At 32.8% G+C, this 27,787-nt stretch overlaps 4 protein-coding genes across 4 annotated transcripts; all 4 read right to left on the bottom strand.

The window, feature by feature from the left end:
- Window positions 1–11,637: 11,637 nt before the first annotated feature.
- On the bottom strand, window positions 11,638–12,853 carry LOC128201678 (uncharacterized). The gene has a single exon (XM_052899356.1). It carries the CDS (start codon window positions 12,640–12,642, stop codon window positions 11,692–11,694), a length of 951 nt encoding a protein of 316 aa, XP_052755316.1. The 5' UTR covers window positions 12,643–12,853; the 3' UTR covers window positions 11,638–11,691.
- A 2,328-nt stretch (window positions 12,854–15,181) lies between these two features.
- On the bottom strand, window positions 15,182–16,000 carry LOC128201701 (uncharacterized). Its single transcript, XM_052899405.1, has one exon. The coding sequence runs from the start codon at window positions 15,998–16,000 to the stop codon at window positions 15,182–15,184; it is 819 nt and encodes a 272-aa protein (XP_052755365.1).
- Window positions 16,001–16,002: 2 nt separating this feature from the next.
- LOC128201700 (uncharacterized) lies at window positions 16,003–17,232 on the bottom strand. The gene has a single exon (XM_052899404.1). It carries the CDS (start codon window positions 17,230–17,232, stop codon window positions 16,003–16,005), a length of 1,230 nt encoding a protein of 409 aa, XP_052755364.1.
- Window positions 17,233–20,837: 3,605 nt separating this feature from the next.
- Window positions 20,838–27,449, bottom strand: LOC113509707 (circadian clock-controlled protein daywake-like). Its single transcript, XM_026893107.3, has 5 exons — window positions 27,304–27,449; window positions 26,513–26,732; window positions 24,974–25,107; window positions 21,873–22,028; window positions 20,838–20,988 (listed from the first exon to the last, which is right to left on the bottom strand). Exons 1-5 carry the CDS (start codon window positions 27,365–27,367, stop codon window positions 20,840–20,842), a joined length of 723 nt encoding a protein of 240 aa, XP_026748908.1. The 5' UTR covers window positions 27,368–27,449; the 3' UTR covers window positions 20,838–20,839.
- Window positions 27,450–27,787: the final 338 nt, after the last annotated feature.

Here is a 27,787-nt window from a genome sequence, read left to right as displayed (position 1 = left end):
ACATAGAATATGTTATATATATATATATATATATATATATATATATATATATATATATATATATATATATATATATATATATATAACTCTCGATGACGAATCAGTAAATTCGCGACGGGCATTTAATCGGTTTATTTTGAAAGTAACATTGTTGTTGTACTTATTCGTCTATTCATCAGCTGATATGTTTTTTTTTGGGTTCATTTAGAAGAGAATTAAAGGCGTTGATGAGGCGGCGAACAACCTTTGGCAAGTTTTCTATTGCATCTTATTATTATATTGGACCTTACTGCGTTGTTATATGGTGTCAATTTGATGTATGTAATATCAATGTTTTTATTACATCTGTAGTGTACGATCGGTCTGAACAATTAATGTTGATTTCGATACCGTTATTTGATTTGTATCTTGGGCTAACTGTATGGCTCTATGGGAAATGCGCCAATTAAATCGCTATAGAGCTATCGGACCGATGGAAGGATCAGATGTGTTGACGGTAAACAATACAGATAGATTAGTTTGCGCGTGGGCCGCAACAATATCTATGTGTCTGTACTGTTTTGTTGGCAATAATTAGTTAAATGAGTAATGAAAGCCAATATTTGAAAGTTTGCAAGACAATAACTCTTGTAAGAATGAGCTCTCTTTTCTCATCTTCTTTGTCTTTATTAAAATTACTTTTCTACTTTATTACAGCTTATACATATGTTTATTCCCTTATATTATGAACTTGGTGAGAGATTGTAAGAAACCATCACATTTCTTCATTTGTTGATTCTATTGAAACTTTTAATTTAAAATTTTTGCGTTGTTTACACATGTTTTAAATATAATCGAAACGATCTCCCCGTGGTTCCCCCTGGAAACCATCGTGCTGAATTCCAGGTGTATTTATTACGATGGGTTAACTGACTTGCTTTCATCGTCATCTATTATCCCTCACTGGTGCCCCGCCAGCGTATACTGTTACCGCAAGCACAGTTACCATTCCACTATCATAAAAAAATCCCGATTGTGTATTTAAAATATCTATTGTAACTCTTTCGACATTTGTATCAGTATGTTTATATTAAATTTACTAGCTACTCTGTGTTTTACATATCAGTCAAGATGAAATTTTTCTAATATAAAATTCATTCTTTAAAGTAAAAATGAAGTATCAGGTGGTAAAAGTTTAGGCACGCCACAGTGGACTAGGTTTATAAAACCACGGCATGTGAGATGATTAAGATGTTTTTGTTTCCGAAATATATGATTATTTAAGCACTTACGTTATAATCTTATTAATATTTTTAATGGATATGAACCAGTAAGATGCTTTGCAGAGGGGACTATGGGGAAGTCGATATGACAGAGAAAAGAACTGGCTGTCCGCATTACAATCTCTTTTACCCACTCGATTAATATTATAAGTGCGAAAGTTTGTAACGAGGGGCAAATAGATGTTTGTTACTCTTTTACGTAAAAACTACCGAACGAATTTGAATGAAATTTGTTACATAGGTAGATTATATCTTAAGTTAGCATATTAAATACTTTATGTATTAATTCATGCAGGAGAACCTGCGATATACAGGTAGTTATGAAAATATTTACCTTGGCGAAAATTACTTTGCCAAAATGTAACACATTGTGTACATATACAAAACGACAAGTATATAAGGTGTTACCAAATTATTTGCATTCCTTTTAAAGGGATATAGTATTACTCATATACGTTACGATAATAATAGAATTTCGTATCTCAAATGTCATAACATTTTTCATACAAAAAAATATCCTTAATAAACGTAAAATTTTCACCCTGTGTAAAAAGTGCCTTTAAAAAAACGTTACGCTAAAACAATGTGATAGAGAAAAGTATAGTTATGAGGACGTTTTTTAAACAATGAAGAACTTTAAATATTTTGTTTTTTTTTTTTTTAATAATATCATACTACTTAGACATGCAATTCCTTTTTTATCGTAATGTATATATCTAATACTAATGCAGATAATTTGGTAACACCGTATATATAAGTACCGTTAATGATTCTTGTCAAAACACGACACCTAACCGATAGCTGGACATAATGATATTGCCTTAAACGGAACAGTGTTAATAGGGTATAATGTTTGAACATCCAGTGATAATAGTCTTCACATTTCGCCGAATCGACATATTCTGGTTCATAAAATGGTGTATGTGGAGATTGTAGTACATAATTTATGTATTCTGTTATTTTAATAAAGCCCTGATTGATTTTCATTCCAGATAACTACTTTGTAATATCGTTATCATCATATCTGTCGTTAACTATCTAATGCTGACCAGAGGCCTTACCCATAAGGGGGACTTTGCCCGTAGTTGCCACGCTTGGCAGGCGGATTGGCAACCGCGGTTAGGCTTGAATGATCAATCAGTCAATCATCTTTATTCATCTTTATCATTTATCTGTTACAGATTCTTATAATACGTCACTTTATAATTATAATAATTACTATATAAAATAATTTTAATTTAAAAAAAAATACAATGATTACATTTACAATACAATTCACATTAATACAATATTCAAATACATGCAATTTTGTCATTTAGATAGTCATTTATTTTAAAATATGCTTTTGTACAGAGTGTCCTTTTTTATATATCTTAAAATGTCTTTCATTTAAATGTAAAACGTCATCTGGAAGTTTATTATAAAAGTGTATACAGTTCCCCATGAAAGATATTATGAAAGAAAGAAAGAGAAATGTTACTGTCCATCTCTCGACTGTTAAAGTCCTTTAGTTGCCTCTTAAGACATCTACGGGAAAGGAAGGGGTGGTCCATTTTATGCCAGGACTACACGGCGCACGGCAGTTATATGGTAATATAGTGAAGTCTAATGGAAATTTTAATGAGTCAATGTTACAAAGTTTCAAAAGTTAGTTCTGATTACTGTGTAAATCGTTTGTATTATTTTTGATAAGGTGATTTATACCAATATAACAAACATTGTAATGCCACTAGTCCTAGTATAAAAAAAAAACCACAGAGGTCCTTACGATCTCGTAGATATAAAAATATATTGTCGAAGATTAATACTGTACAGAGATCCTAAATAAAACAGGTACTTACTATTTGTGTGTAACTTACTTTAAGGAAAGAGTTTTTAAAAAGGAAAGAAGGTTCTTTCTTTGAAGAAACATGCGGCTCACCTGATAGTAAATGACTACCATCGCCCATGAACATTTGCAACACCAGAAGATTTGCAGGTGTGCTGTAGGCCTTTTAAAAAAGAATATGCTCAAATAAGTAAATATCGCTAAAGTTGATTCCAAAGCGTAGGAGTGACTTAAAAATAAACTGTGGTCTTATAGGGTTTCTTTTTTTTTAATAGGGAAAAGTTCTGCTATATTCCATCTCCCTTAAAAGATTATCAGTAGTACAGATCTGAATTTTGCCAATTTTATATCCTGTCAATATGTAATTGACAATACAGATAAGACACGTCAAATTAAAGTGAACATTTCACGGTATACATATTACGTTCCTATATCTAGTGCATCGTAGTGCAACACGCGACCTGTCATGATTCTATCTTGATTTGCAGTCGCACTAAATTATATGTCGAGGGGAACTTCTGTAGTGAGATTCTAAAAATTGATAATCAATGTTTCCGGCTCGATTTATAAAGGAAATTAAATTATTTTGTATTTACTTTCTTCGTTGATCGATAATACTTACTATGGGATTGGATTACTCTATAATGTAATTTTTTTATAAGGTTTTACATTATTTATCTAAGAAGAATCGAAACCTTATCCAACATTTTAGTAGAGTCACTTGATATTGCGTTTATAAAAAACATTTTACTAGACAATAGGTATTATCGCAGTGCAAGTAATAGTACTGAAGTACAGTGGGACACTCCCTGTCGTCCGCTGCGATCTGACCTCACACCTTTCAAACATGCGTCAGCATACAAACTTTATTTTTCCGCGCTAGTTGTAACTACACACGCACACATTGTCACATACAGACGTTAATTGTTTTTGTAGTTGTGACAGCCACGAATCATGGCGTTTTTGTATGAAGTATCTGGAGTGTGATATTAAAGTCGTGAGCATATATTTTCCTATTTGTTTTACTGCGTAATGAACACTTTACGATTAATTTTCCTTTGAATTTTTATAATTCATAGCTCGAAAAGACAATTAGCATGGTATTTATGACAAGTTCGTGTTAGCAGCTTTTGTTTTGCGTGCACGGAGGGAGGCGAAACATGTAAGTAATTGTTCCCTTCCGTATGCGCGTGAGTACAAAAGAATAAAGCCGGATATGGTTTTTCATTAAATTCCTACAAATGTTTGGGATTTGCGAAAAGAGATGAGCGTTTCTCATACATGTAATAAGGTTTTGAAAATTCTGTATATTCCAGATTACAATTTTTAATTTATTCTATTTTATATCCATGCACATTTATATAAATAGGAAACAAAGATTACTGTTACTTTTAACTATACATACGAATACGAATATATGAAACTAGTTTAAGTGTTCAAAGTATCATTATTATGTAAGTTGTCAATTGTCCATCGCTAACCATAGGCCTGGCCTCTCTCATATGCTGCCCTAAGACTGTATCCATTTTTTTGTCTCACAATAATTTTATTTCTTTATAGTTTTTTTTTTTAAATTAAAATAAAGATTAATAACTATTAATAAAATTTTGCTATATTATGTGTTTTCTATGAGTAGCCACATGAAATTATCTGACAAAAGTTATAAAAGAAAACACAGGTAAATTGAAAAACTATTTAATCCTTTTAAAAGTCGCACAACAAATAAATGTAGTCTAAAACAATGACAGACAGCCTAATAGTTTTCTCCAAAATTATTATGAGAAGTTCTCATATTTTATTAAAAAAAAAAACTTTTAATTTGGACCAATTTTGCTTTTGCATTTGAGTACTTCTTGGACGTTAGCCGTTTGCAGAATTGGTTTTTTATTCGGCTTCCATCATTATACAGTTGATTGTAGTGCTAATTGGAATGAAAAAATGTGAAAATAATGTTTCTTTCTGTATACAAAGGGAGAAAACATAGTAAAATTGTTACAATAGGTTGCAAGTAGATTACTAAGAAAAATAACAAAGAAAATATTTTTCATTTTTAATAGTCACAAAAATTTATTTAAACATAATATTATTATAGAGAGATTTTGACTAGAAATACTTCAAAGAATGATTATTTAATATACACATAGGCTACGGTAACCACTTACCATCAGGTGGGCCGTATGCTTGTTTGCCACCTCAGTGGTATAAAAAAACACATATAAGAATGCTGCACAGAATAAAATATGACTATTTTCTCATGCTTGGAAAATTACTTGAAAAATTTAACGTTTAAAATTTAATTACAATATTCGTGCCACTAATGCACAGTGCAGCACTGTGACAACGTATGATTACTGCAAAAAACAAGAGCAGGTGAAATAATCTTCAACAATCTAATTTCACTCTTAACACTGAATACATTGGATTTAATTTGTTTTGACATTTTATTTTTCTAAAGGCAAACATGTTGACCCTATCACAGGAAAGTAAACGTCTAATTAAAAACAAATTAGTGACATTAAATTGTTATGAAGGTAGGTAGAGGTAATAGAGGATTCGTGGAAACTGATTAGTGTATAGAAAACAGACCGAAACTTTTTAGAAAAATATTTCTTTATTCAAATATTCTCATGGTATCAATTGTTCTGACGGAAATATAATTTGAGACGTGTTAGTGATGTTGATGTTACGAGGTACTGGTTCATTTTGTACAGTCAGCAATAAAATTGAAATAACACTATGTGAAAAAATAACACAAAATTAGTACCAGACCAGAATAAAAGATAGAACAAAGAACTTGGTAGCTTATTATGAGCGCTAAAGACTGATCTATTTACCATTTAAATTGAGCAGTCCTGCAAATTGTTAGTAAAATCATAATAAATAAAGGCCAGTTTGAAGTCGCGTAATTTAAAGCCCCCGTTTAGTGGTATCTATCTAAAGTGAACTACGATTTCTATTAGTTAAAAATAATAATAATAATCAACCGATGAATTCAACTCGGCTCGAAAATTATGCCACATCTTCTCATCTAAAAAACCTCAAAGTTTGAAAACAAATATCTTTAACCAGTACATGTTGTCAGCGATGACCTACGAAAATGAAACATTATTACTTAGTGAGTTATGGAGAGGGCTATGTTCGGAGTTTCATTGCGTGACAGAATTAGAAATGAGGATATCCGCAAAAGAACCGAAGTAACTGACATAGCCAGAACAACAAGCAAACTGAAGTTACAGTGGCTCAAATGCAATACTCACAAGAACCGACAACCAATAGGGAAGAAAGGTCCTTGAGTAGCAATCCCGTACAGGTAAACGCAGTATAGGATGACCCCTACTAAAGTGATGATCTCAAATGCATTGACCCTGCAATACTCCCTAGTCTGTGTATGCAGGTGGCTTGACGCTGTTCTTTTTAAGAGTCTATGGGACTCTCCTATATTCAGCAGTGGACGGATAATGATGAATCAAAATAATGATGAATGAATCAAGCCAAAAATACCTCAAGCACGTGCCAATCTTGTCATGGCTTGTTTTAAGCATCAAATAAACATTTTAGATAATCAACCAGGCTTTATTCAAGCTAAAACCGTACGTACGTGTTTAATTCAAGCTGCTTTGGACTTGACCATATCGGATCACCCTTAATGTGCTTTCGACGTTTCTTGCCAACGTTTTTTCCCCATTAGGTTCAATTAGCTTTATCTATCATCGGATTAGTCAGTTACGGAACACTCGAACCCTCTATATTACATCAAATCACGTGCCAGCAAAAAATGTGACGAGTCATAGCGTTTGGATGATGAGAAAAAGTTAAGTACCTCATTCTCTTTATGTACATAATGGGACTATTTATTTGTATAATCACATAGGTGTCTAACAAATTAACATTTAATTATTAATTTAAAATGTAATATGTACTTGTACTTGTGGCCAGTAGTTATAAAGAAATGATCAATCTGTTTTTCACACGCCTTGGAAGACCACACACAATACAAGTTTGTTCGCGGTAGAAGCTGGTGTCAATAAATTTTAGTGTAAGTACTTATTTAGATATTAACAATATCTTCGTGTGTGTATTTCCGTTCTTTTCACAGCCAGGATGTCATAATAGGCAACTAAAGGAAAAAAGTACAAGAAAGAAAAGGAAATTTTATTAAAAATAACGGATGTTCTCAGTATTCGATGTACATCTTACTAATATAATAAAATTGTAAATAGATAATATCTGCACATAGAAGATATTATATATATATATATATATATATATATATATGTCTTAAGTAATCAATATATTCAATTGAATATATATAAATCATTATATTTTTAAGAGTTTTTGTGTGTTTTATTATGCTACTTAGAATGGCAAACAAGCTGACGGCCCATCTGATGGAAAGTGGTAACCGTCGTTTATAGACATGAGCAGTATTATGGACATAACAGAGTATACTGTTTCGCCCATGATACCTCACATGCGTTGTCATTCCTGAGGACTCAGGTGTTATTTATCTGTACACTGTAAATTCACTGCCATATCCCATCCTTCAAACCGAAACACAGCCATGCAAACACAATTGCTTCACGGTAGAATTACGAATGGGACAGAGGTACCCAAGCAATTGACTTTTGTATAAAGTCTCTATTGTAATCTTTTGAATGAAAAAACAAATATTTATCTTGCTTGCGTAACGAATTATTGTGTTTGCGTAAATAATTAACTTCAAGGTCATAATCATGTAAACGTATACCTACCATACGTACCAACTATGTGCTATAGGTACATAGGTACAAACCCCACTTCTGTATCAACGACCCACCAAACCTCAAATCACTCTCAGACCACCGGATCATTCGTTACTCGTTTTACAAGCGTATATCGTATGCGACGTCGCTCAAATGTTTTTGGCACGTGTCACTGTTCCCTACCCTCGTTCGTAGCTAGAAAATGTTAGCTATTTCCAAATCCAGTTGGTATTAAGGCATAAATATATTAACTGAGAGACAGCGGAAAAGGAGACATTCTTACTTTCATTGTTTAACTGCTGTAATGTTAAAAGTTACTGTCACAAAAGTAATGATTTCTTTTTCTTCCTTCTTTCTGTCCTTACTGATGTAATAAATGTGAATGCGAGTTCATCTCAATTAATCGTAACCAACCATGGTTTAACATATAGTATACGTAGACGAAGTCACGGGAAAAAGTAGTCCTATTAATATTATAAATGTGAAAATACGTAAGAATGTATAGATAAGCGGATGTTCATTATTATAGGATAGATTCCGATTTTTTTAAGATTTATATAATTACTTATAAATAAAAACGAGTAAAAAAGTAATGTGTTAAACAGATCATACCAGTATCACAACCCAACTTAACCTGCCCGTGGTTTATTTTAATAACTAAAATAAATTTCAGTATAAATAAAAAAAATTTACATGTCGCCAAATTTAATTATAATTATAACGATAATCTTTTCTTCTTAAGGCGTTGATTGATTCAACCATATTAATTATAATACTTGTATTATATTTTGATCTACGTCTTTATTAAAATGTTCATATCATTTATATACGCGAGCAGTTTCAGAACTTTATCTTTAGGCATATTTATAGAAATTATGTATAAATACATTTCTAATAAACTTAAATATATATTCGTATAGCAACATGCTAAATAATATTACGATAACTATTCAGTTATGATTCCATTGTCTATTATCCGCTCCGCTTATGAATGAATCTCTATCTAATGTTGTTCCTTGGTAACATCGTCCTGTGGGAATAAATCAGTTTGTTATTGATTGGTAGTTAGTGACGATTCAGTTAATTCATTTATATGGCAATTTCAGGCCATTACTGTAGGGATCAGCATACATTATGGTAATGCATGTGGGAGACATTATATTGTATTTTTTACAAACAGAATTTTATGTAGTAATTACAAATTATCTTTTTATAATAATACAGATCTTTTTATTTTTATCCGTCTATGTGATATACAAAAAATAATTAAAAAAAAGGCTATTATTTTATAGTTAATTTATTATTAGCCTATATAGGGAAAATATAGTATAGTATTTGCCCTTTATGGACGAATTTAGTAACAAACTAACTCATTTTCACAATTATATTGATGAGGGGAACGATACATTAAGGTTTCACTGCTGTTCCACATTATAAGAGCATACACTTACCATACTAGTCTGAGTGCTTGGTATAGAGTTTAGTTTTGGGTTTAAAGGGGGAAGGGATTGTTAGTGACGGGGACTAGTGACCCTTTCAGCAGCCCCCTTGGAAACCATCACGGTTCATTAGTCATTTTTGATAAATGTGTTTTTTTATGTATTATAATGGAATCGTGCTTCACCTGCGCTAATGGTATTATACGTTGGCGGGGTACCAGTGAGGGATGTTAGGTGGGGATGAAAGAGCAGGTCAGTTAGCGTTATCCAGCGTGATGAATACACCTGGAATTCAGTACGATGGCTTCCAGGGGGACCACGTGGATGTCGACCTGATAAGGTATATTGCTAGTAATAGGACTGGCAGTCCGCATTACTAACAATCCGTTCCTTTCTCCCCTGATGAATGTGTTACGATGGACTAACTGAGTCATCTCACCTGATATTTTTCATTGGTGTCTCGTTAGCTTATATTAATAACACAGGGGGGGGGGGATTCCAGGTGTATTCATCACGGTGGACTAACTAACCTGCCTTTTCATTCTCACCTATCATCCCTTACTGGTGCCCCGCCAGCGTATACTGTTAACACAGGCGGGGTTACCATTTCATTATTATCCATTGACACTAATAGCGCAGGGGGGGGGGGGAGTATCATTACATTTTCATTCATAAAAATATCTCGTTTTGGTTCTCTTGCACTAGTATATTTGTGCTGTATTACCCCCAGACAAGTATTACGATATCTTGAGGCTAAACAAATGTGATGACCTTAAATCCTATTACTTACTCTGTCTCACAAGGAATATTTATTTATGTATTTACCAATTGTCTGTTTATTGTCTATAGATATTTCACATGTTCCTTATTTTCAAACTATAGCCACGAATCATCAAGGAACAATCGGTCAGATAACACAGATCGTTAGACACATTCCGCTGAGTCAGCATGCTTTATAAGCTTGCATCGTTTGTAGATAAAATCAAGAGTTTAATAGTCTATTTGTAAAAATAATATCGTCAGGTTACTAAGGTATACAAAGCGAGGGGTCTTCTAATTGACATTTTATAGAATTAACTTCTGCTCGTATTTTGTTTGATCTGTTTTAGCTGTGGAAGTCTCTACTAACTAAGTAGGTAGGTAGGGAGCGTTGACAACTCAGTCGAACAATGATTGACTGCGGAGGGTATGTAAAGCTGTTACAGGATAAGTAACGGATTTACACAAATATGTTTTGATATTGGTGTTTTTAGCCGTATGGTCCCTGCATGGAATAGGTCATCCCTTCCTTTCCCGTGGGTGTCGTAAAAGCCGACTAAGAGAGAGCGAGAGATGAGCAGCAGCGTCCTTCTTAAAACATTTCTAAAGCCTGATTGCGTTTGCCAATCCACCTACCACGCATGGCAACTACTGGCAAAACCCCCCAAGTGGGAGGGACAGTTTCAGCAGTGGACAGTTAAAGGTTCTGATAATGATTGATATCTTTCTGATATCGCGCCAGGAGGATTGTCCAGAGATGACATCCGTACACTGTTAACCGCCTGCGCTCGTGTACAAAAAAGTTTGCCAAATTCTATGTGAACTGTACTGTAACAATGTAACCACGGATCCTTTAAATGTAACGTTAAAAAGCACTTAGTGAGTCGACATAGTGCGGTCAACCGTTGAGAGTAAATCATTCTTTTTTCAGTTGATCGTATTCATGGACCATATTGTCTCTGTATTGGCTGAGGAAGGTCGTGCTATAATAAAAAAAAAAAAAATATGCCGCTTGTAACCTAAATGCTTAATATGTTGGATTTTAATAATAGGGATATAGTCGGATCTTTTTTTTTTAATGGATGAAAATGGAATGGTAACCTCACCCGTGCCATCGGAATACACCAGCGGGATACCAGTCAGAGATGATAGGTGAGGATGAAGCACGTCAGTTAGCCCATCGTGACGAATTCAACAAGAATTGTTCACGATGGTTTCCATGGGGAACCACGTAGAGGTCGACTTAATAGGGCATATTTCTAGCAATGGGGCTGTCAAACTCCATTGCTAACAATCCCTTTCCCCCCTATAGCCGGATCTGTCTCAAGTGCGTTTGTTGTACACTATATGGCAATAGCTATTCCTATCTTTAGGCAATTGTTATCACTTTTAGTTGGGGAAAAAGGATTATTAGTAATAGGGTTTAACAGCCCCCACTATTATAACTCACTGTTACTCCGTCAGCGGATAGCGCAGGTACCATTCCTATATTACAAATTAAAAACTTCCCATCAGTCAACTTGTTTGTCATTCCATATTGTACAAACATACAAGCTAATTATAGCGGTTATAGACTGTTAATAATAATAATAATAATAATAATATTTATTTAATTAGACTACAAGGCCCATTTTGTTAGTTACAAATTGACTTAACCTATGTTAGTAAATGAGCGGTGATAACGCTCTTACATTGATAACCTGTCCCACCCAGTATTTTAGGATGGGACAGTCCATTTTATCAGCAATTGTCTTCAGGACACTGTTTGAGCTAACACGCACCCTACCCAACAGCGAAACAATTCGTTTGCGTCGTATTGCGTAAAAATCATCTGTACGCTCCCGTGCAAACATGTGTGACGCACTACAGTGACTAGGTAGCCCCAACAGTGCCCTGAAGGCATTATTATATTGGACTCGAAGAGCATTGTAAGTTTTTTGACTATAGTTGACCCACAAGCTACTTGTGTAGAACACCTGACAAAAAGCTTTAAACAGGGTTATTTTTACTTGTTTTGTACATCTAGTAAACCTGCGGGCCAACATGTTACTTCTAACTGCCAATGCTCTTCTTTCTCGTTCTATATCCAGGTCATCTTTTAAAGTATTTGAAATAATGTGACCGAGATATTTAAAATCAGTTACCACGTCAAGTACATTTCCATTAAGTGATATAGGAGGCACATACTTCGGTTTTTTATGTCCAGATACAAATGTCATAATTACACTTTTGCTAGAATTATATACCAGACCATGGTTTTTCGCGTATGCTTCACACACAGCTAGCATTTTTCTTAAAGCTCCAATTGAGGGGCTCAGCAGTACCATGTCGTCGGCATAGCTTATGTTATTGACGCTTACTCCATCAATATAACACCCAGCATGCATTCCGCTGAGCTCCTCAATTAGACCATTTACATACATATTAAACAAGTTGGGTGAAGTCAGCCCACCCTGCCTCACTCCGCATTTTAATCGGTATGAGTCTGATAGAGTATCATTCCACCTCACCTGATTACTTTGATTATTGTACCAATACTCAAGAACTCTAACTAACTCTGTAGGAAGCGTAGTATTATCAAGTTTACTCCATAAAAGATCATAAGATACCATATCAAAGGCTTTACTTAAATCCAAGAAACATACATAGACTGGAGTGGATCTGTCTGTGTAGTATCTGACCGTATGCTTGAGACACAGAATGGCCGATTCAGTCGACACCCCCTGCCTGAAGCCAAATTGAAGGTCATGCAAGTTTAGATGTCGTCTAAGTTGCGTATCAAGTAAACCGTCAAACACCTTGGCTGTTATTGTAGCCAGTGATATAGGCCTATAATTACCGCTGTCCGATACATCTCCCGTCCTGTTCTTAAGTATTGGTACAACAATCGTTTTCAACATATCCTCTGGTAGGTATGTATGCCCAATACAAAACGTGTATAACATTGAGAGTACCCTGGGCAAATGGTCCCCAGCTGCCTGAAAATGCTCTATACTAAGGCCATCATGCCCAGGGGACTTTCCTCTTTTCATGTTCTTTATAATAAATTCAATATCTTTACATGTAAAATTATGCATTTGACCTACTATCTTCTTACTACAAGCATTTGTAGTCGACTGTAAGTTTTGTTGACCTAAAGGAGATGTTACTCTAAAATTATTTTTAAACATATTAGCTATTTGTTTAGGACAATTAATACCATTAATATTTACAGGAAAACTAGTTTTACCGTTTAGACTATTTGTCGCTCTCCAAAACCCACTAAAGTCACTTCTGGAGCGGCAAAGAGCAATTATATCCATTTTTATTTGGTCTTGATTATTTTGACACCATTTTAGTTTACTTTTAAATCTCTTACGACTCTCATACATTTCTTTATACATAATACCCTCAGTTGGTTTACCATATAATTCCCATATCGAAAACTTAATTCTAGCCTCATTATGTGCCTCCCTTACATATTTATTCCAACCAGTTACACATCTTCGCCGCCCAACAGGCCTGTCGTGACTTCGAGCTGCAGCTTCTGCTAATGTATTTACTATATTACTGTATAATTGGTTTATTATGGTCTTATGAATAGGATCACTGCACTCTCTATCACAACAATTAGCAAGCTCAGATGGGAACTCAATTTCACTTAACTTTTTATTACAATAATTATTATAAAATACAAATACAAATACAAATACAAAGACTTTACTGTGGATCATAGGTTAAATTAAGGTATTACATGAGTTAAATAGTATCTCCATGTCCTGCTATATAAGCGTACAATATATGGAACAGTTAACAGTATACAAAACATAACATTTAAAATTATACAGTGAAACAAAATACATTTATATGAGACATTATTTTTTACAAATGATGACTATTTATCTTTATCATTGATATATTCGTCCAGGCTATAATAACATTTATTTATTAATATATCATGAAGGTTCTTTTTAAAAACATTTACCTCAGTCAATCCTCGTATATGTTTTGGTAAGTTATTATAAATTATTACAGCTTTACAAAATATGCTGTCCTTCATCAATTTTGTTTTAGATGGTACTACACATAATTGGTCAATATGCCGAGCTCTAGTGCGAAATTTAAATTTATCAATATTTGTTTTTACAAAATTAGCACACTCATAAATATACAAACAAGGCACTGTCAATAATTTTAATTGTTTAAAATGTGGCACGCATGTGTCCCGCCTTCGCAAATTACAAATGGCCCGTATGCAACGTTTTTGATATTTCAAAACGATATCTTTATTAGTAGAGTTTCCCCAAAACAGTATGCCATACCTCAATAAGGAACCTACATGTGCATGATATGACGATAAAACTGTTTCCATATTAACAATTTTACGTAGTTTATACAAAGCATATGCATATTGACTTAATTTTTTACATGTATGCTCAATATGAGTTTTCCAATTAATTTTATTGTCAATGTATAGTCCCAAAAACTTTGTTGTAGTCGTTTCGTCAATAGTTTTTCCATTGTAACTAATGTCAAATTTAATTTCATTATCATGTAGTCGCTGTTTAAAATACATTAATTTGGTTTTTTCGATATTTATTTTCAATTTATTAGAATCAAGCCATTTATTTATTAATGTCAAAGAATTAATAATCTTAATCTTTAAATTAGCAATGTCATTGTCTGATATTAAAATAGTGCTATCATCTGCAAATAAAGTCATATGGTGTCTAGTAGTTAAGGGCATGTCATTTATATATATAATGAATAAAAGTGGTCCTAAAACGCTTCCTTGTGGTACTCCTTTAATTACCGTTCTAGAATTTGATATATATGTTTCTTCTGTTTTTGTACTAATATGTATTTTATTTATGTAAGTCATTTGTGATCTACCTGATAAATATGACTTTATTAGGCTTAAAGCAATTCCTCTTATTCCATAATTATATAGTTTTGAAAGTAATATATTATGGTCAACATTATCAAAAGCCTTAGTCATATCTAAATATATTGCAACACTTGATAATCTACGATCCATACCCGATATTACTTTATTAAGAAATTCATAAAGAGCTATATTAATGGATTTATTCTTTCTGAAAGCATGTTGTTCAGGAGCAAATAATTTATTTTGTTCAAAGAATTTATATAATATATTTATATATAATGAATTTATATATTATATAATTGTATCTGTTCATAGTCTCTAATTCCCCACAATATTTTATTACAATGTCTTCCATTTATTGCTATTTTTGATTGCAATATATTTATGTTACATTTTATTTGAATAGGGAAATGATCAGACCAATATATATCATAAAGTATATTTATCTCTGTAATAGACTTCCAAGAAGCTTGTGTTACTAAAATATGATCTAACCAACTTTTTGTCCCATGTGCATCGCTAATAAAAGTATAACTATCCGAATTCAAACCTAATTTCTCTATATCCGCACAAATCAGCTGTTGTTCTGTACAGAAATGTAAAAGCTCCTTACCGAATTGTCCATCTGGGTGCGCATTGTAATCACCAAGAATAAATACAGTCTGCGAGTCATTATTCTCAACAATTGCACAGATCTCGCCTAAGCAGTGAGTGAATTCTGTTAAATTTTCACTATCGTCTGTGGGCATGTAAACACTCATAATAACCATTTGTTTATCACTAGTCTCTGCATTAATTGCAATTATTCGCGAACTTTCACATTTAATCACCGACACTGACCTGAAAACACTTTTCCGCCACAATATTGCGACACCACCAAACGGTCTACCGTGAAGAATGCCTACTGATGTGTCCACAGCAGACTTTCCAGAATATCCAAAATCATCATGAATGCTACCTAAAATATGTATATCATGAGGTAGAAGCCAAGTTTCCTGCAATGCGACTATATCCGCCCGTTCACATAAAGATTTTATGCATTCTACCGATCTTTTCATTGATTTACAATTGAAGGATATCAAAGTTAGTGTTCTATTATGCATTGTTATTTTGTATTTAAAAACTTGTCATCATTACCAGATGTCTTTTTAAAAGTAACAAATCGACGAAACGAAATTCCATCAGGCCATAGACCCGCATCCATAAATATAGATAATTTACTTTGCGGTACAAATATTTTATATGCATCATATTCCTTCTGAAATTTCATGCAAATTTTTTCTAGCGCTACAGACACCTTAGTTTTTTGCAAAATGTATGAAGATATGTCCTCTATGGAAGTATTTTTATCAACTTTATTTATAAAAAGCGGTATCTTTACATCTGCTGCTCGAAATTTTTCCTCCGGTTCTGTACTTGCTTGTCCTCTTTTCCCCATAAATCTATTTCTGAGTTTCTTTCTTTGTACAACTATCCAATCTTCTGACTTTTTTCCATTTTTCCATTTTCCGCCAGAAGCAATATCAGCAAATGATTTTTCCACTACTAATGGATGGGAGACTGAGTTGTGACTATTGGCTATGTTCACATCGGCCGCACTCACTTGCGTGTCCGCTGCTATGTTTTGTTTGCATCGATGTACTGTATCTTCTACCCTCGCACTTACGTTTTCTAATGTACTATTTATCAAACAATTAGATTGCGTTTTCGATTGAATATTTATGTTGCACTCGCTATTTATATTTCCATTTTTCTCTTCCTGAGAAATATGAAGCAATCCAATGGGTCCACTGTCGTAATGAAAATTATCAATAACATTTGCACACCCTCTCTTCGTGTTTATATATTGTGAGGGTTCAAAGTTATTCACAATTGAGGCTGATTTTAAATTTGCCAACTCATTCTTTATCAACTGTAATTCTTCCGTTGTAGCGCAGGTTTCCTTTACAGTTCGAACCTCCTGTTGCAACACGAGTATATCTTTTAATAATTTGGTTACATCTACGTGATCAAAACTTACGGAGGGTAATTTCTGCAAGTTTCTTGCGACAAAAATCGGAATTTTTTCGGGATCTATTCCTTTCAATAGTGATAAAATATCTTCTATATCCCGCTTCTCTTTACCGTCCTTTTTCCGCATAATCTTTCGTATCTTCGTATTGACAGAGTCAAATAACAAAGTCTTCGCTTCCCTGATCTCTTCACTCGAAAATGAAGTCGTAACAATACGAATGAGACTTTCCTCGTCCATAACATCACATTTATTTTGGACAAAAGATAATAGTTCACTAATTACAATATTACAATTATTGCATTTCAATATATTTGATGCCATTATGCTAAGCGATTTATAGACAGCGCTTTTGCACATCCGTACTCAATGAAACGTACGCAACGACTCCTAACTTGTTTACTTTTATTATTTTGACATAAATTTAGAGTCAGGATTTTTTGTGAATTTGTCAGTTTAACTTGCTATTAGAAATAATTATTTTAAATGCCTATTCAGATACTGAAGCTAAATATGATTTAGGGATGTGGCTGTCATTTGTTTTTTTTTTTTCAAAAAATAACTACCAACCACGTGTTCTAAAATATCAGCAGTGTTGACATTTTTATGTCCTCCCTTGTGTGAAGATCCGAAATAATTGTTCTTTTACGGTTTATTATGATACCAACGCGGTGTTTACTCACCGACGACAGTTTCATGGGGAGATAATAAAATTTATAGGGTCGATGGGAGTATTATGTGCATTATGCATATTCAACGTTATGCAAATTTTATTGTTTTTATTACAGATAGTTCAGTGCTTATGGTCATTATTTTAATTAAATATTATTTAGTTTATATAGTACCCTAGTGGCTGTATCAGTATATAGAGATATGGAACCTTAATAACTCATTAACGTTCTATTATTGGGCGTGGGTCTCTTTCCATTAGAAGAAGATAAACAAGCTGACGGTCCACCTGATGGAAAGTGGTAATTCTCACCTAATAACATGAGCAGCGTCATGGATATACATATAATACACTATAATTCTCATGCGTTGCGAATCTCAGGAATCTCAGGAATGAGAATTTGATGTTATACCTCTGTGTCCTGTAATTTCATTGCCATACGGTTGAATATCGTATTTTTTTGTCATACTCTGGTTTAATTTTAGGCTTTGTTTCTTAGTTTTTTCTTATGATAACCAGCGGATGAAACGGAGTGGTGACACTTTAAATATTTATTGCATCACCACATGAAAATAATAATACATTAAATATATAACTAAGGTGATAAATACATATATAATCGGAGGAAGATTTTATAAAATAAAGTCGTCTGTATATTCTACTGCTGAGAAACTGGACTTGCGTGACTATATTTAGTTCGAAGGGTGAAATTAATTGGTATAGCGGCGTATCAATGTAGTACTCAGAAATTATAACATATGGAAGGTACCATGGGCATTTCAAATAAAAATATGGTATTTAAAATATGCTATCACATTAAGAGGATGCCTGATGAAACCCGTAATTAATATGGAGCTGGCGAAAGTTACCATTTTCTATCAGACGAGCCGTTTTTTTTTAATGAGTGAGAATGCAATGATAATGCGCTATAATACATTGTGAGCACTAATAAATGATGATAGGTAAGGATGAAGTCAGCTCAGTTGGCTCATCACGGCGAATTCGATAAAGATGAACTATTATAGTTTCCAGGGGACCGCGTGGAGGTCCACTTGTGAGGGTATATTGCTAGCAGCAGGGATCGCTAGTGTCCGTTAGAGACAGTCTCACTATCTTCCCTTCTCAGATGTTGTGTCAGTTTATTGTGTTATTTGTCATTGTAAATTTCATAAATAAATCAGAATTCTTTGGAATGAACGAGTTTAATTGAGACAGATCTAAAAATAGATATTTTGACTTTGTTCCTTACCTTTAAAGGGAGATAGCATGAATAAAAACTAAATAAATAAAAAATAAATAAACACGGAATTTATTTGAACTAACCTGTTTAGTGTTTATCAAATATATTATAACGTTCAAGGGTAAATGGAGGTGAGGTAAATGTATTTGATGTAAACGAGTACACTGTTTCCTTAAAGTAAAAATCTTTGAGTACCTGCTTACTCGTTTATATAAATGTGTGAGTATTAATGTTGGAAGCTATTGTTATTGCAAAATTGTTATTACAAAGGTATGTTTTCTGAATTAATTTTTATTCACTACATTAGTATTTTTTTCCTGCTTTATGGCTCCGGCATAGAGCGGGCCACCCTTTCTTTTCCGGTGGGTGTCGTAAGACGTGACTAAGGGAACTTACTAGATGAGGGATGGGCAGCAATGTATCTCTTAAATCATCACCAAAGCCTAATTGCCGTTGTCAGTCTGTCTGCCAATTGTGACAACTACTGGAAAAACTCCCCTCAAGGTGGAGGCCTATGTTCGACAGTGGATAGGTAACTGCTGATATGATGGTGACATTATTTTTAGTCTCCGATTTTGTTAGTAGGTAATTAGGTATAATATGATGTTAAAAAAATCACAATTATATGGTATAATTATGTTAATAGATAAACTGACTTTCGAGTCATAAGGTTACTTATTTCAAGGTCTTCAATGGTAAACATCATGAATGTAATTTGTATGTTTTTCAATAAAGTTTATAATTTTTATTTTTGTTAAATAAAATTTAATTTTGATAATTTTATGTGAATGATTTTAAATATTTTCTAAACTCAATATTAAATGCAATTTAAACTATATTAACTAAATTAATAAAACGAAGACTATTGAAGGAAAATTACTTTATATCGTTATGTTATAAAGCAACACTTCCAAGTACGTTTTTTTTATGGGTGAAAATGGTATGGTAACTCCGCCTGCGCTAACGGAATACGCTGGCGGAGCACCAGTGAAGGGTGATAGATGAGAATGAAAACAGGCAAGTTAGCCGATCATGATGAATTTATCAGGAATTAACCTTGATAGTTTCCAGGGAGAACTGCGAGGAGGTCGACCTGGTTGGGTATATTGCTAGCAATGGGATTCTCAGTCTCCATTACTAACAATCCCTTTCCCCCACTTCCAAGTACTGTAAATATTTGTATCACTAAACATAAGATCGAACAAATGTTATTACATTATTATGAAAATTAAGTGGTCTAACTGCTTTGGATAAACTATACTCATTTATAATAAAATCATAGAGGAAGGTCAAGTTTACACGTACGTATTTTGTATCTGCGGGACGCTGATTCATTAATACAATATTTTGTTTTATTTGCTGTATGAATTACTCTTGCAACCGTTCGAAGATAAGTCAGTGTGTCAAATGATTTACAAAATTAACACCAGATGATATCTATTTACTCATACATCTATATCTGGTAGTCACAAAAGGAGAACACCAAGTTTACTCTAGAATCTAATATCGGTACCAATCCAATTTAATGCCTATGACAATTTTGTACTACAAACGTAAAATAACAATTAGGAATTAAGTTAAAAATGAGATCGGTTTGCAATAGTTTGTAGTAAGTAGTTTGTAATAAGTTGCACTAATAAGCGCCTATCAGAACTGTATGGAACCGATATTTTGCAAGTATTGCAATTTAAAAGTACAAAATATTTGAACTCTAATAACGATCTATTGGAGTTTATTTAAAGAATAACCTTACTGGCCTATGTCTGAAGATAGTAGACTTGGTCAGAATCTCATGAAATTTTTGTCGAAAAATGTAAAAGGATCAACAAGAACAACATTTAAGATAATATTTTTAAGAAGTTTTAGTGCGAGATTGGGTTTGTTAGCAATAACTAGCTTTTGTTTCATCAAGAATAGCTAATGATATTCTTATTCTTCGTGTTAATTGAAATCTTTGCTTTCATATATATTTGTATATATCTCAGGTGAGGATAATTGTGATTTATTAATTAAAACAAATTTTAATTTATTAGTTCTTTAAGTGGTACTGTGTGGAAGAATTTTTGGACATTAGAAATTATATTTGTTATAAACGCAGTTGTAAAGGGCATGCCGATTTCCAGAAGTATGTCGTTGGCGCTTGAGTTGATCACTTCTTGGGCAGTTTTTCCTGTGAAAATATAATAATTATATTGTAACAGTTATGCTACATTACGTATTAGAAGTTATAAGTCGGAGTTCTAACAGCTAAGCAGCTAACTCACGGAGCGAATCGTCATTATTCTTCTACATTTAAAAATTTCATGTAGTGTAGACGTGCTAAAAGCAATATAAAAATATATTATTTTGAGAGCGATCCTTCTCTGCTCATTCGCTACTAATTTTGTTTCTTGGGTTATTCTTTTAGTCTTATCACTCCTGTTTCTGTAATCTATTTCTTTCTTTGTTCTAATTGTTGTTTTGTTAGTTTAATTTAATTTTCACAAGAATAGCTTCTATAAGAATCCACCATTATAATTTTGGCTGTTAATTTTTGTTACTATTGAACATAGCACCCATGGGGTGCTACTGTCACAAAATACATAGAGATGCTAACGCATGCTACTATCGTAACTACTTTAGCTTTTAATTGTCGTTGTACTGCTAAACATAAGTCTCACCAATAATATGCTATTATCATAATTATTTCAGCCGTTAATTGTTCCTGTATTATTGAACATATGTCTCACCAGCAGGGTACAAAAACTGCATATCTGAGCTACTTGTATTTACTGAATTCCTGCAATGCATTTGAGCTCGTCGCTTTATCTAGTCATGAAGCTGTCCTACTACATTACTTTTAGCTATATATGAGAACATGACAAATTTTATATTTAAATAATTATTTGATATTTAGTTTGTTTTTATAAAGCACTATCTTTTAACAAGATAAATTTCAATAGTGAAATATACCTTAACACAGTTTATGACGGTATTAATTGTTCGGTTGAAAAAGTAGTAAAATATAAGCTTAATGCTTTCCTTTAATCATTATAAAAATAAATGTATACATACCTAATACTTCATTTCCATTGAAAAGGTTCTCGAAATTTAAATCACTTTTCTCTTTAATGTCGAAGGTATGCTTCCAGTTTGTAATGTCCCAGTGTGTTTCACCGTCTTTGCCAGTAATTTTTCCATATTCACCGGTAATTGTAAAAACAATCTTCCCTGCGAAATACGACAAAGTAAAAATTTTTAGACAATAATATTATTTTAGATTTTTTTTATTTATCATTTACAATGAAATGTAGTTATTGAGATAAAGGAGGAATTCGGCTATATTTTTTTATTATTCATTGTACTTATCATACCTACGTAAGATCAATGAACTGACTTTGTATACTTTTCTGATTGTCTCATGCCAATTGGATCCAGAATACAGTTTTTTGGGGAAAATAATTGTAAGTAGATGTTGTGACTTGAAACGAGTCGAAACCCGCTAACCAATTGTATATAATGAATATTTATATAAATAAATAAATGCTCACGGAAACGTAAATTAGGCATATAAACTTCCTCGAATTCATGATTAATCTTCATTCAATGATATTTCTCACGTTTTGCATTTGTATAATGCATTTTAAGAGTTGTTGACATAACCTCATAACGCCCTTCTACGAATTGGTCAAGAATTAATTACCTGTACTTTGAACTGTTTTGATCTTGACTTTGCCCTTGACCTTGTGATATCACGTAATTTGCATAATAAGGTAATAACTGATTTAATAAACTGACAAGCAATGGCAATTTGTAGTATTACTACAGCCATATTACATACGATGCTATTGAAATAATATTAATAATTAATTAATTTATTGAAATTAGTAATTAATTAATTAATTGATAAATCAATTGTCAAATAATCAATGTAACAGTCAGTATAAAATATTACTTTTAATATTTTTTATAATGATTTAGAATATCCTGATCTTGTATTCGACTTATATCTTAGTGTTGTTAACATTTAAAACTTTTGAAGTTTATCTGTTTCTTTGAAATATGAAATAACGTTAAATCAAATTAATCAAAGCTATGGCGGTATGTTTGTTTCTTGCTACGTTTGAATTAAACATCCAAGGTGAAATACGGGAATATTCCGTGTTATATCCCGTATTACTTCGGAAACAATCGAAAAATGTCTTTAACTAACTTATTTATAATTGTAGTTGTGAGTAAATTTACTTATTTTTTTACATATATATTTTTTGTGCAATATAGAATGGCAAACAAGTTGACGGTCCACCTGATGGAATATGGTAGCCGTCGCATATAGACATGAGCAGTACCATGGACATAAAAAAGTATACTGTTTCGTCCATGATACGCTCCATACGTTGCCATTCCTGAAGGCTCAGGTGTTATTTCTTTAAACCCTGTAAATTCACTGCCATATCTCACTCTTCAAATCGAAACACAGTCACGCAAACACGACTGCTTCACGGTGGTGGTGGAGAAAACACGAATGGCAGTTGGGGGAGAAGGGATTGTTAGTAATGCGGATTATCAGTTTCATTGCTAATAATATACCCTAACAGGTCGACCTCCCCATGGTCTCCCCTGGAAACCATCGTGCTGAATTCCAAGTGTATTCATCACGATGGGCTAACTGTCCTGCCTTTTCATCCTCACCTATCATCTATCACTGGTGCCCCGCCAGTGTATACCGTTAGCGCAGCCGGGGTTACCATTCCATTATCATACATTAAAAAAAAAAACACGAATGGCACAGACGTGTCCAAGCAAATGACTTTTGTACACAGTCTCCCTTTGGTGAATGATTATAGCTTACAGACTAAAAGAATGAAGCATGTAAAAAAAGCATGTAAAAGTATATAAATAAAAGTATGTAACACAGTTTAATTACTTCCTCTGAGAAATGTCAGGGCGATAATAGATACCAGTTTATAATGTCATCTAGTTTATAAGTAAACAATCGAGTTTTATTTTTATCTGATGATTATGTGGCGAATAAAAAGTATGAATACCAGTTACAACTTATTTTGATTTGAACTGCGATATCTTTTTTTATAACTTGGAATGTTAAAAAAAAACTTGAATGTTCCCTTTATGGAAATTGGTAGTCATCGTGTACAGATATAATGTAAACAACTTCACTAATATGTGTATTTTTTTAATGGGTGACTATGGAATAGTAACCTCGCCTGCGCTGTCGGTATACACTGGCGGGGCACCAGTTAGGGATGATAGGGTAGATGACGATGAAAGTAGGTCAGTTAGCCCATCATGACGAATTCCACTAGAATCAACCACGATGGTTTCCATGGGGGAACCGCGTGGAGATCGACCTGATAGGGTGTATTGTTAGGAATTGGACAGTTAGACTACTTACTAATAATCCCTTTCCCCCAATATTTATATTAGGTAATATCACAGAATACGCTGTGACAAAGATAGTGAAATTATTAAGAAGACCTTTTCCCTTGCCTTGAAAGCAAATGCCTTTTTTATTGTATTCCACTACTACATAAATCAAACATCCTTTTTTTTGAAATATTTAAGTACTCCATAAAGGGGAAGGCAGCCAGCGTTTCGCACGATAACGGCGATTTCATATCTAATTTTTATTTGTTGCAAATATTTAAATTAATAATATTTATTTTATTTTAGTTATTAAACCCGACTTCAAAAAAGTAGGAGGTTTTCAATTTGATCCTATCTTTTATGTTTGTTACCTTATAACACTGTCGTTTATAAACCAATTTGGAAAATTCTTTTTTTATTTGAAAGGATAGACTTTCAAATTGGACTCATAGTAATTTTTATCTAAATTAAGTAGTTTATAAATAGATTAAGTAGTTTCTTAAATAAAATAAACTAATCAACTTTTTGAGGCATTATGCTCTATTTACATAATTTAATATCATAATATATTAATTAGCCGTTAATTATAATAATATCAATTCACTGCAAAATATAGGCTATCTCCATAAGTGGAATTTTGTCAGTAGTTGCCATGCTTGGCAGGCGGATTTGCAACCGTAGTTAGTCCTTGGAGATGTTTTAAGAGTGACGTGTATGGCAGGCAATATATGTATATACAGTTGAATTTCGAAGCTTATTATGAAGGAACTAAAAAAAAATTAGGTACTCACTGATAACTGCCGTTACTCTTCCTTTTCCTTGTATAGGGAGAATAAGTAACTGTCCATTCATTTCATAATTTCCCTTTAAATCTGCAGTACATTCAATTTTAAATAAAAATTTAGTCGGTTTGGAGTCATCGAATCTGGAAAATGGGAATGTGAATAACAAAATATATAGTAGAAAAACGATCCTTTTTTTAATATTATATATATTGCTGAAGTAAGATAAATTTTATAAATGGTATATTAGAAGAAAATTATAGTCCAATCTTATTTTGCCATAATGTAGGCGTGCAAATATTAAATTTATTACAAAAAAGAGGAAAACAAATATAATTAACTCATCGGAATCTAAAATAGACACATCTGTAATAATATTTGATAATTTATTTGTATACTTATTACTTATCTATTTATGTGTTGACAATTCAATAATGAAATAAATGTAATAATAAAAATATATATAATTTTCCTACTACGAATTGAATGATGATGAATTTCGTGAAATATTTAGGGCAGATAGGCGAACCAATTGTGGCACATGATGAAATAACCGATATTTATTATATCCGTTACTGGGCCAATATATAGATAATGTAGATACAATGTATATATTTATATATATTGCCATATGTCACCCATTCCTACATAACACTTTATAGTTATGTCACTAGATTTATTCAGGAAGAAGGTATAGTAGGAAGAAGTGTAAATTGATTTTACAATCGAGAAATCCTCAATAATAGGTATATGTTAATTAATGAAACCGAGATAATTTAATAAGGACTTTCTCAAGTTTAAATTGAATGAAATTATTTATGTAATAAATTATATTCAAATATGTGTTTATTCAAACGTTTTTACAAACTTTTACATTTTAGGACTGAATTTGCTCGGGTAGATAGGAAATAATATATAGCCTATTTTACTGACTAATATTGTAGCTTACTATAATTGAAAGAAATTTCAAAATTCTTTAAGAAATTTTTGAGTTTATCCATTGTAAACAAACAAATATCAAAACTTTTTTTTTATAGTTTTAATATATTGTCGTTACACAGTAAGTTTTTAATTTTTTTTTTTATACAACTCAGAATAGCAAACAAACTGACGGCCCACCTGATGGAAAGTGGTAACCTATAGACATGAGCAGTAAGTACCATGAACATAACAGAGTATACTGTTTCGCCCATGATACCCCCATGCGTTGCCATTCCTGAAGACTTAGGTGTTATTCCTCTGTACCCAGTAAATTGTGAGCCTGTAAGAGAGAAGCTGTGAAGTAAACTAATTATTTTGATAGCGGGAATCCGATTGAAATAAATATAAATATACGACCAGTCGATGGACGATACCAAAATTGGTGATGAACATTTTTTTCGCCATTAATATCCAAATATACCGAATATATAAATATGATGTCAGTATCGGTATTAATATAGGCTAGAGGAAAACATGCTGTGTCAACCCCCAAAAATAGAATAGATGCGAGACAATCTTAATATATGATATATTAATACGAGTAATTGATATTTAATTTTTACTTACTGTATTTTCTTTGCTATACAATTCTTTATTCCTGCGATAGAAAGGTCTGTGACTATGAGTTTCAAATTGGATGTCGAAGCATCGACTTTCTTCAATTCCATTGGTTCCAATGATTCGATTCCCATGTCGGGTATGCCATTTGCGAATATAGGGATAACTGCTTGAGTAGATTTCTTTATACATTTCGAGTCGTTCAAATTACACTTTGTTATAAACGGAACTGTAATTAAAAGAAAAACATGTTCATGACCGTTGTATTAACAAATTAAATTCACTGAAGCACTCGGGTCATCCTTCAAACCCTCTCTATAGCCGGTTATTATAATGTCGATCAGGTATATGCCATGGAACATTTGATAATATCTAGCACTCTAATTATATATTATGTAATTACTTATTTTCAAAAAGTGTATTGACAAATTCTATGTTAATTCTCTTATTTTTACTATAGAGTTCAAAACTATTCAATAATTTACGATAGTAAGTGTCATGAGAGTAAGTATAACAAAGATTTTCTTTAATATATATTATTATCTATTAGTTTATAAAGATTGATAATACTCAGATTGCTTTTACGATGACTTAGCGTGAATATGAATATTGATATAAATTAAAATAAAAACGTATCATTATTTTTTATATTAAGATTATGTTAAATTTAAAAAAAAGGCAGAATTCTAAAGATCAGAGTGTAAGGCCAGGAAATAAAAGTTTAACAATAAATTGATCAATACACAAATTTGTAATTTATATTAAAAGTATAGAAAGAATATTTTTGGGTGTAAATTTACCTGAAGTAGAACTGGCAAGGTGACCAAACGCATACAAACATATTAATGAAAAAAGATTGTACATTTTTATCAAAACGTATGAACCACAACCGAACGTGTGTAAGCACTACTGTATTATAAAGAGATTTTTTACCGTAACGACGTTTTTATAAGGTCGATTGTGTACATTGACTCGTTTAACATAGGTAATATGCGGCTTCAAAGCAAAATAACCAACTGGGCTGGGTCGCGTTCGGAAAACTACGCCACATCCTGTCATCCAAAACATCTAAAAGTTTGAAGGCGAAGGTTTTTAAACAGTGCATGTTGCCAGTGGCCGGTGGTCTTGGTAAAATAGGTCACCTCTTCCTATCCCGTGGGTGTCGTAAGAGCCGACTAAGAGAGGGCAAGGGATGGGCAATAGTGTCCTTCTTAAAACATCTCTAAAGCTTGACTGGGGTTACCAATCCGGCTATCAAGCGTGGCTACTACTGGTAAAACCCCC

The sequence above is a fragment of the Galleria mellonella genome, unplaced genomic scaffold (assembly GCF_026898425.1).
Source record: "Galleria mellonella isolate WM207_F2 unplaced genomic scaffold, CSIRO_AGI_GalMel_v1 utg57, whole genome shotgun sequence".
NCBI lineage: Eukaryota > Metazoa > Arthropoda > Insecta > Lepidoptera > Pyralidae > Galleria > Galleria mellonella.
Note: the sequence above shows the minus strand (reverse complement) of the source record. Positions and strands in the feature narration are given on the sequence as shown.

Coding starts and splice junctions, on each gene's coding strand:
- LOC128201678 (XM_052899356.1), bottom strand. CDS start 12,642: ATGGTATCTTATGATCTTTTATGGAGTAAACTTGATAATACTACGCTT.
- LOC128201701 (XM_052899405.1), bottom strand. CDS start 16,000: ATGCATAATAGAACACTAACTTTGATATCCTTCAATTGTAAATCAATG.
- LOC128201700 (XM_052899404.1), bottom strand. CDS start 17,232: ATGGCATCAAATATATTGAAATGCAATAATTGTAATATTGTAATTAGT.
- LOC113509707 (XM_026893107.3), bottom strand. CDS start 27,367: ATGTACAATCTTTTTTCATTAATATGTTTGTATGCGTTTGGTCACCTT. Junction 26,733..27,303: donor CCTTGCCAGTTCTACTTCAG/GTAAATTTACAC, acceptor TTTTAATTACAG/TTCCGTTTATAACAAAGTGT. Junction 20,989..21,872: donor CAATGGAAATGAAGTATTAG/GTATGTATACAT, acceptor ATATTTTCACAG/GAAAAACTGCCCAAGAAGTG.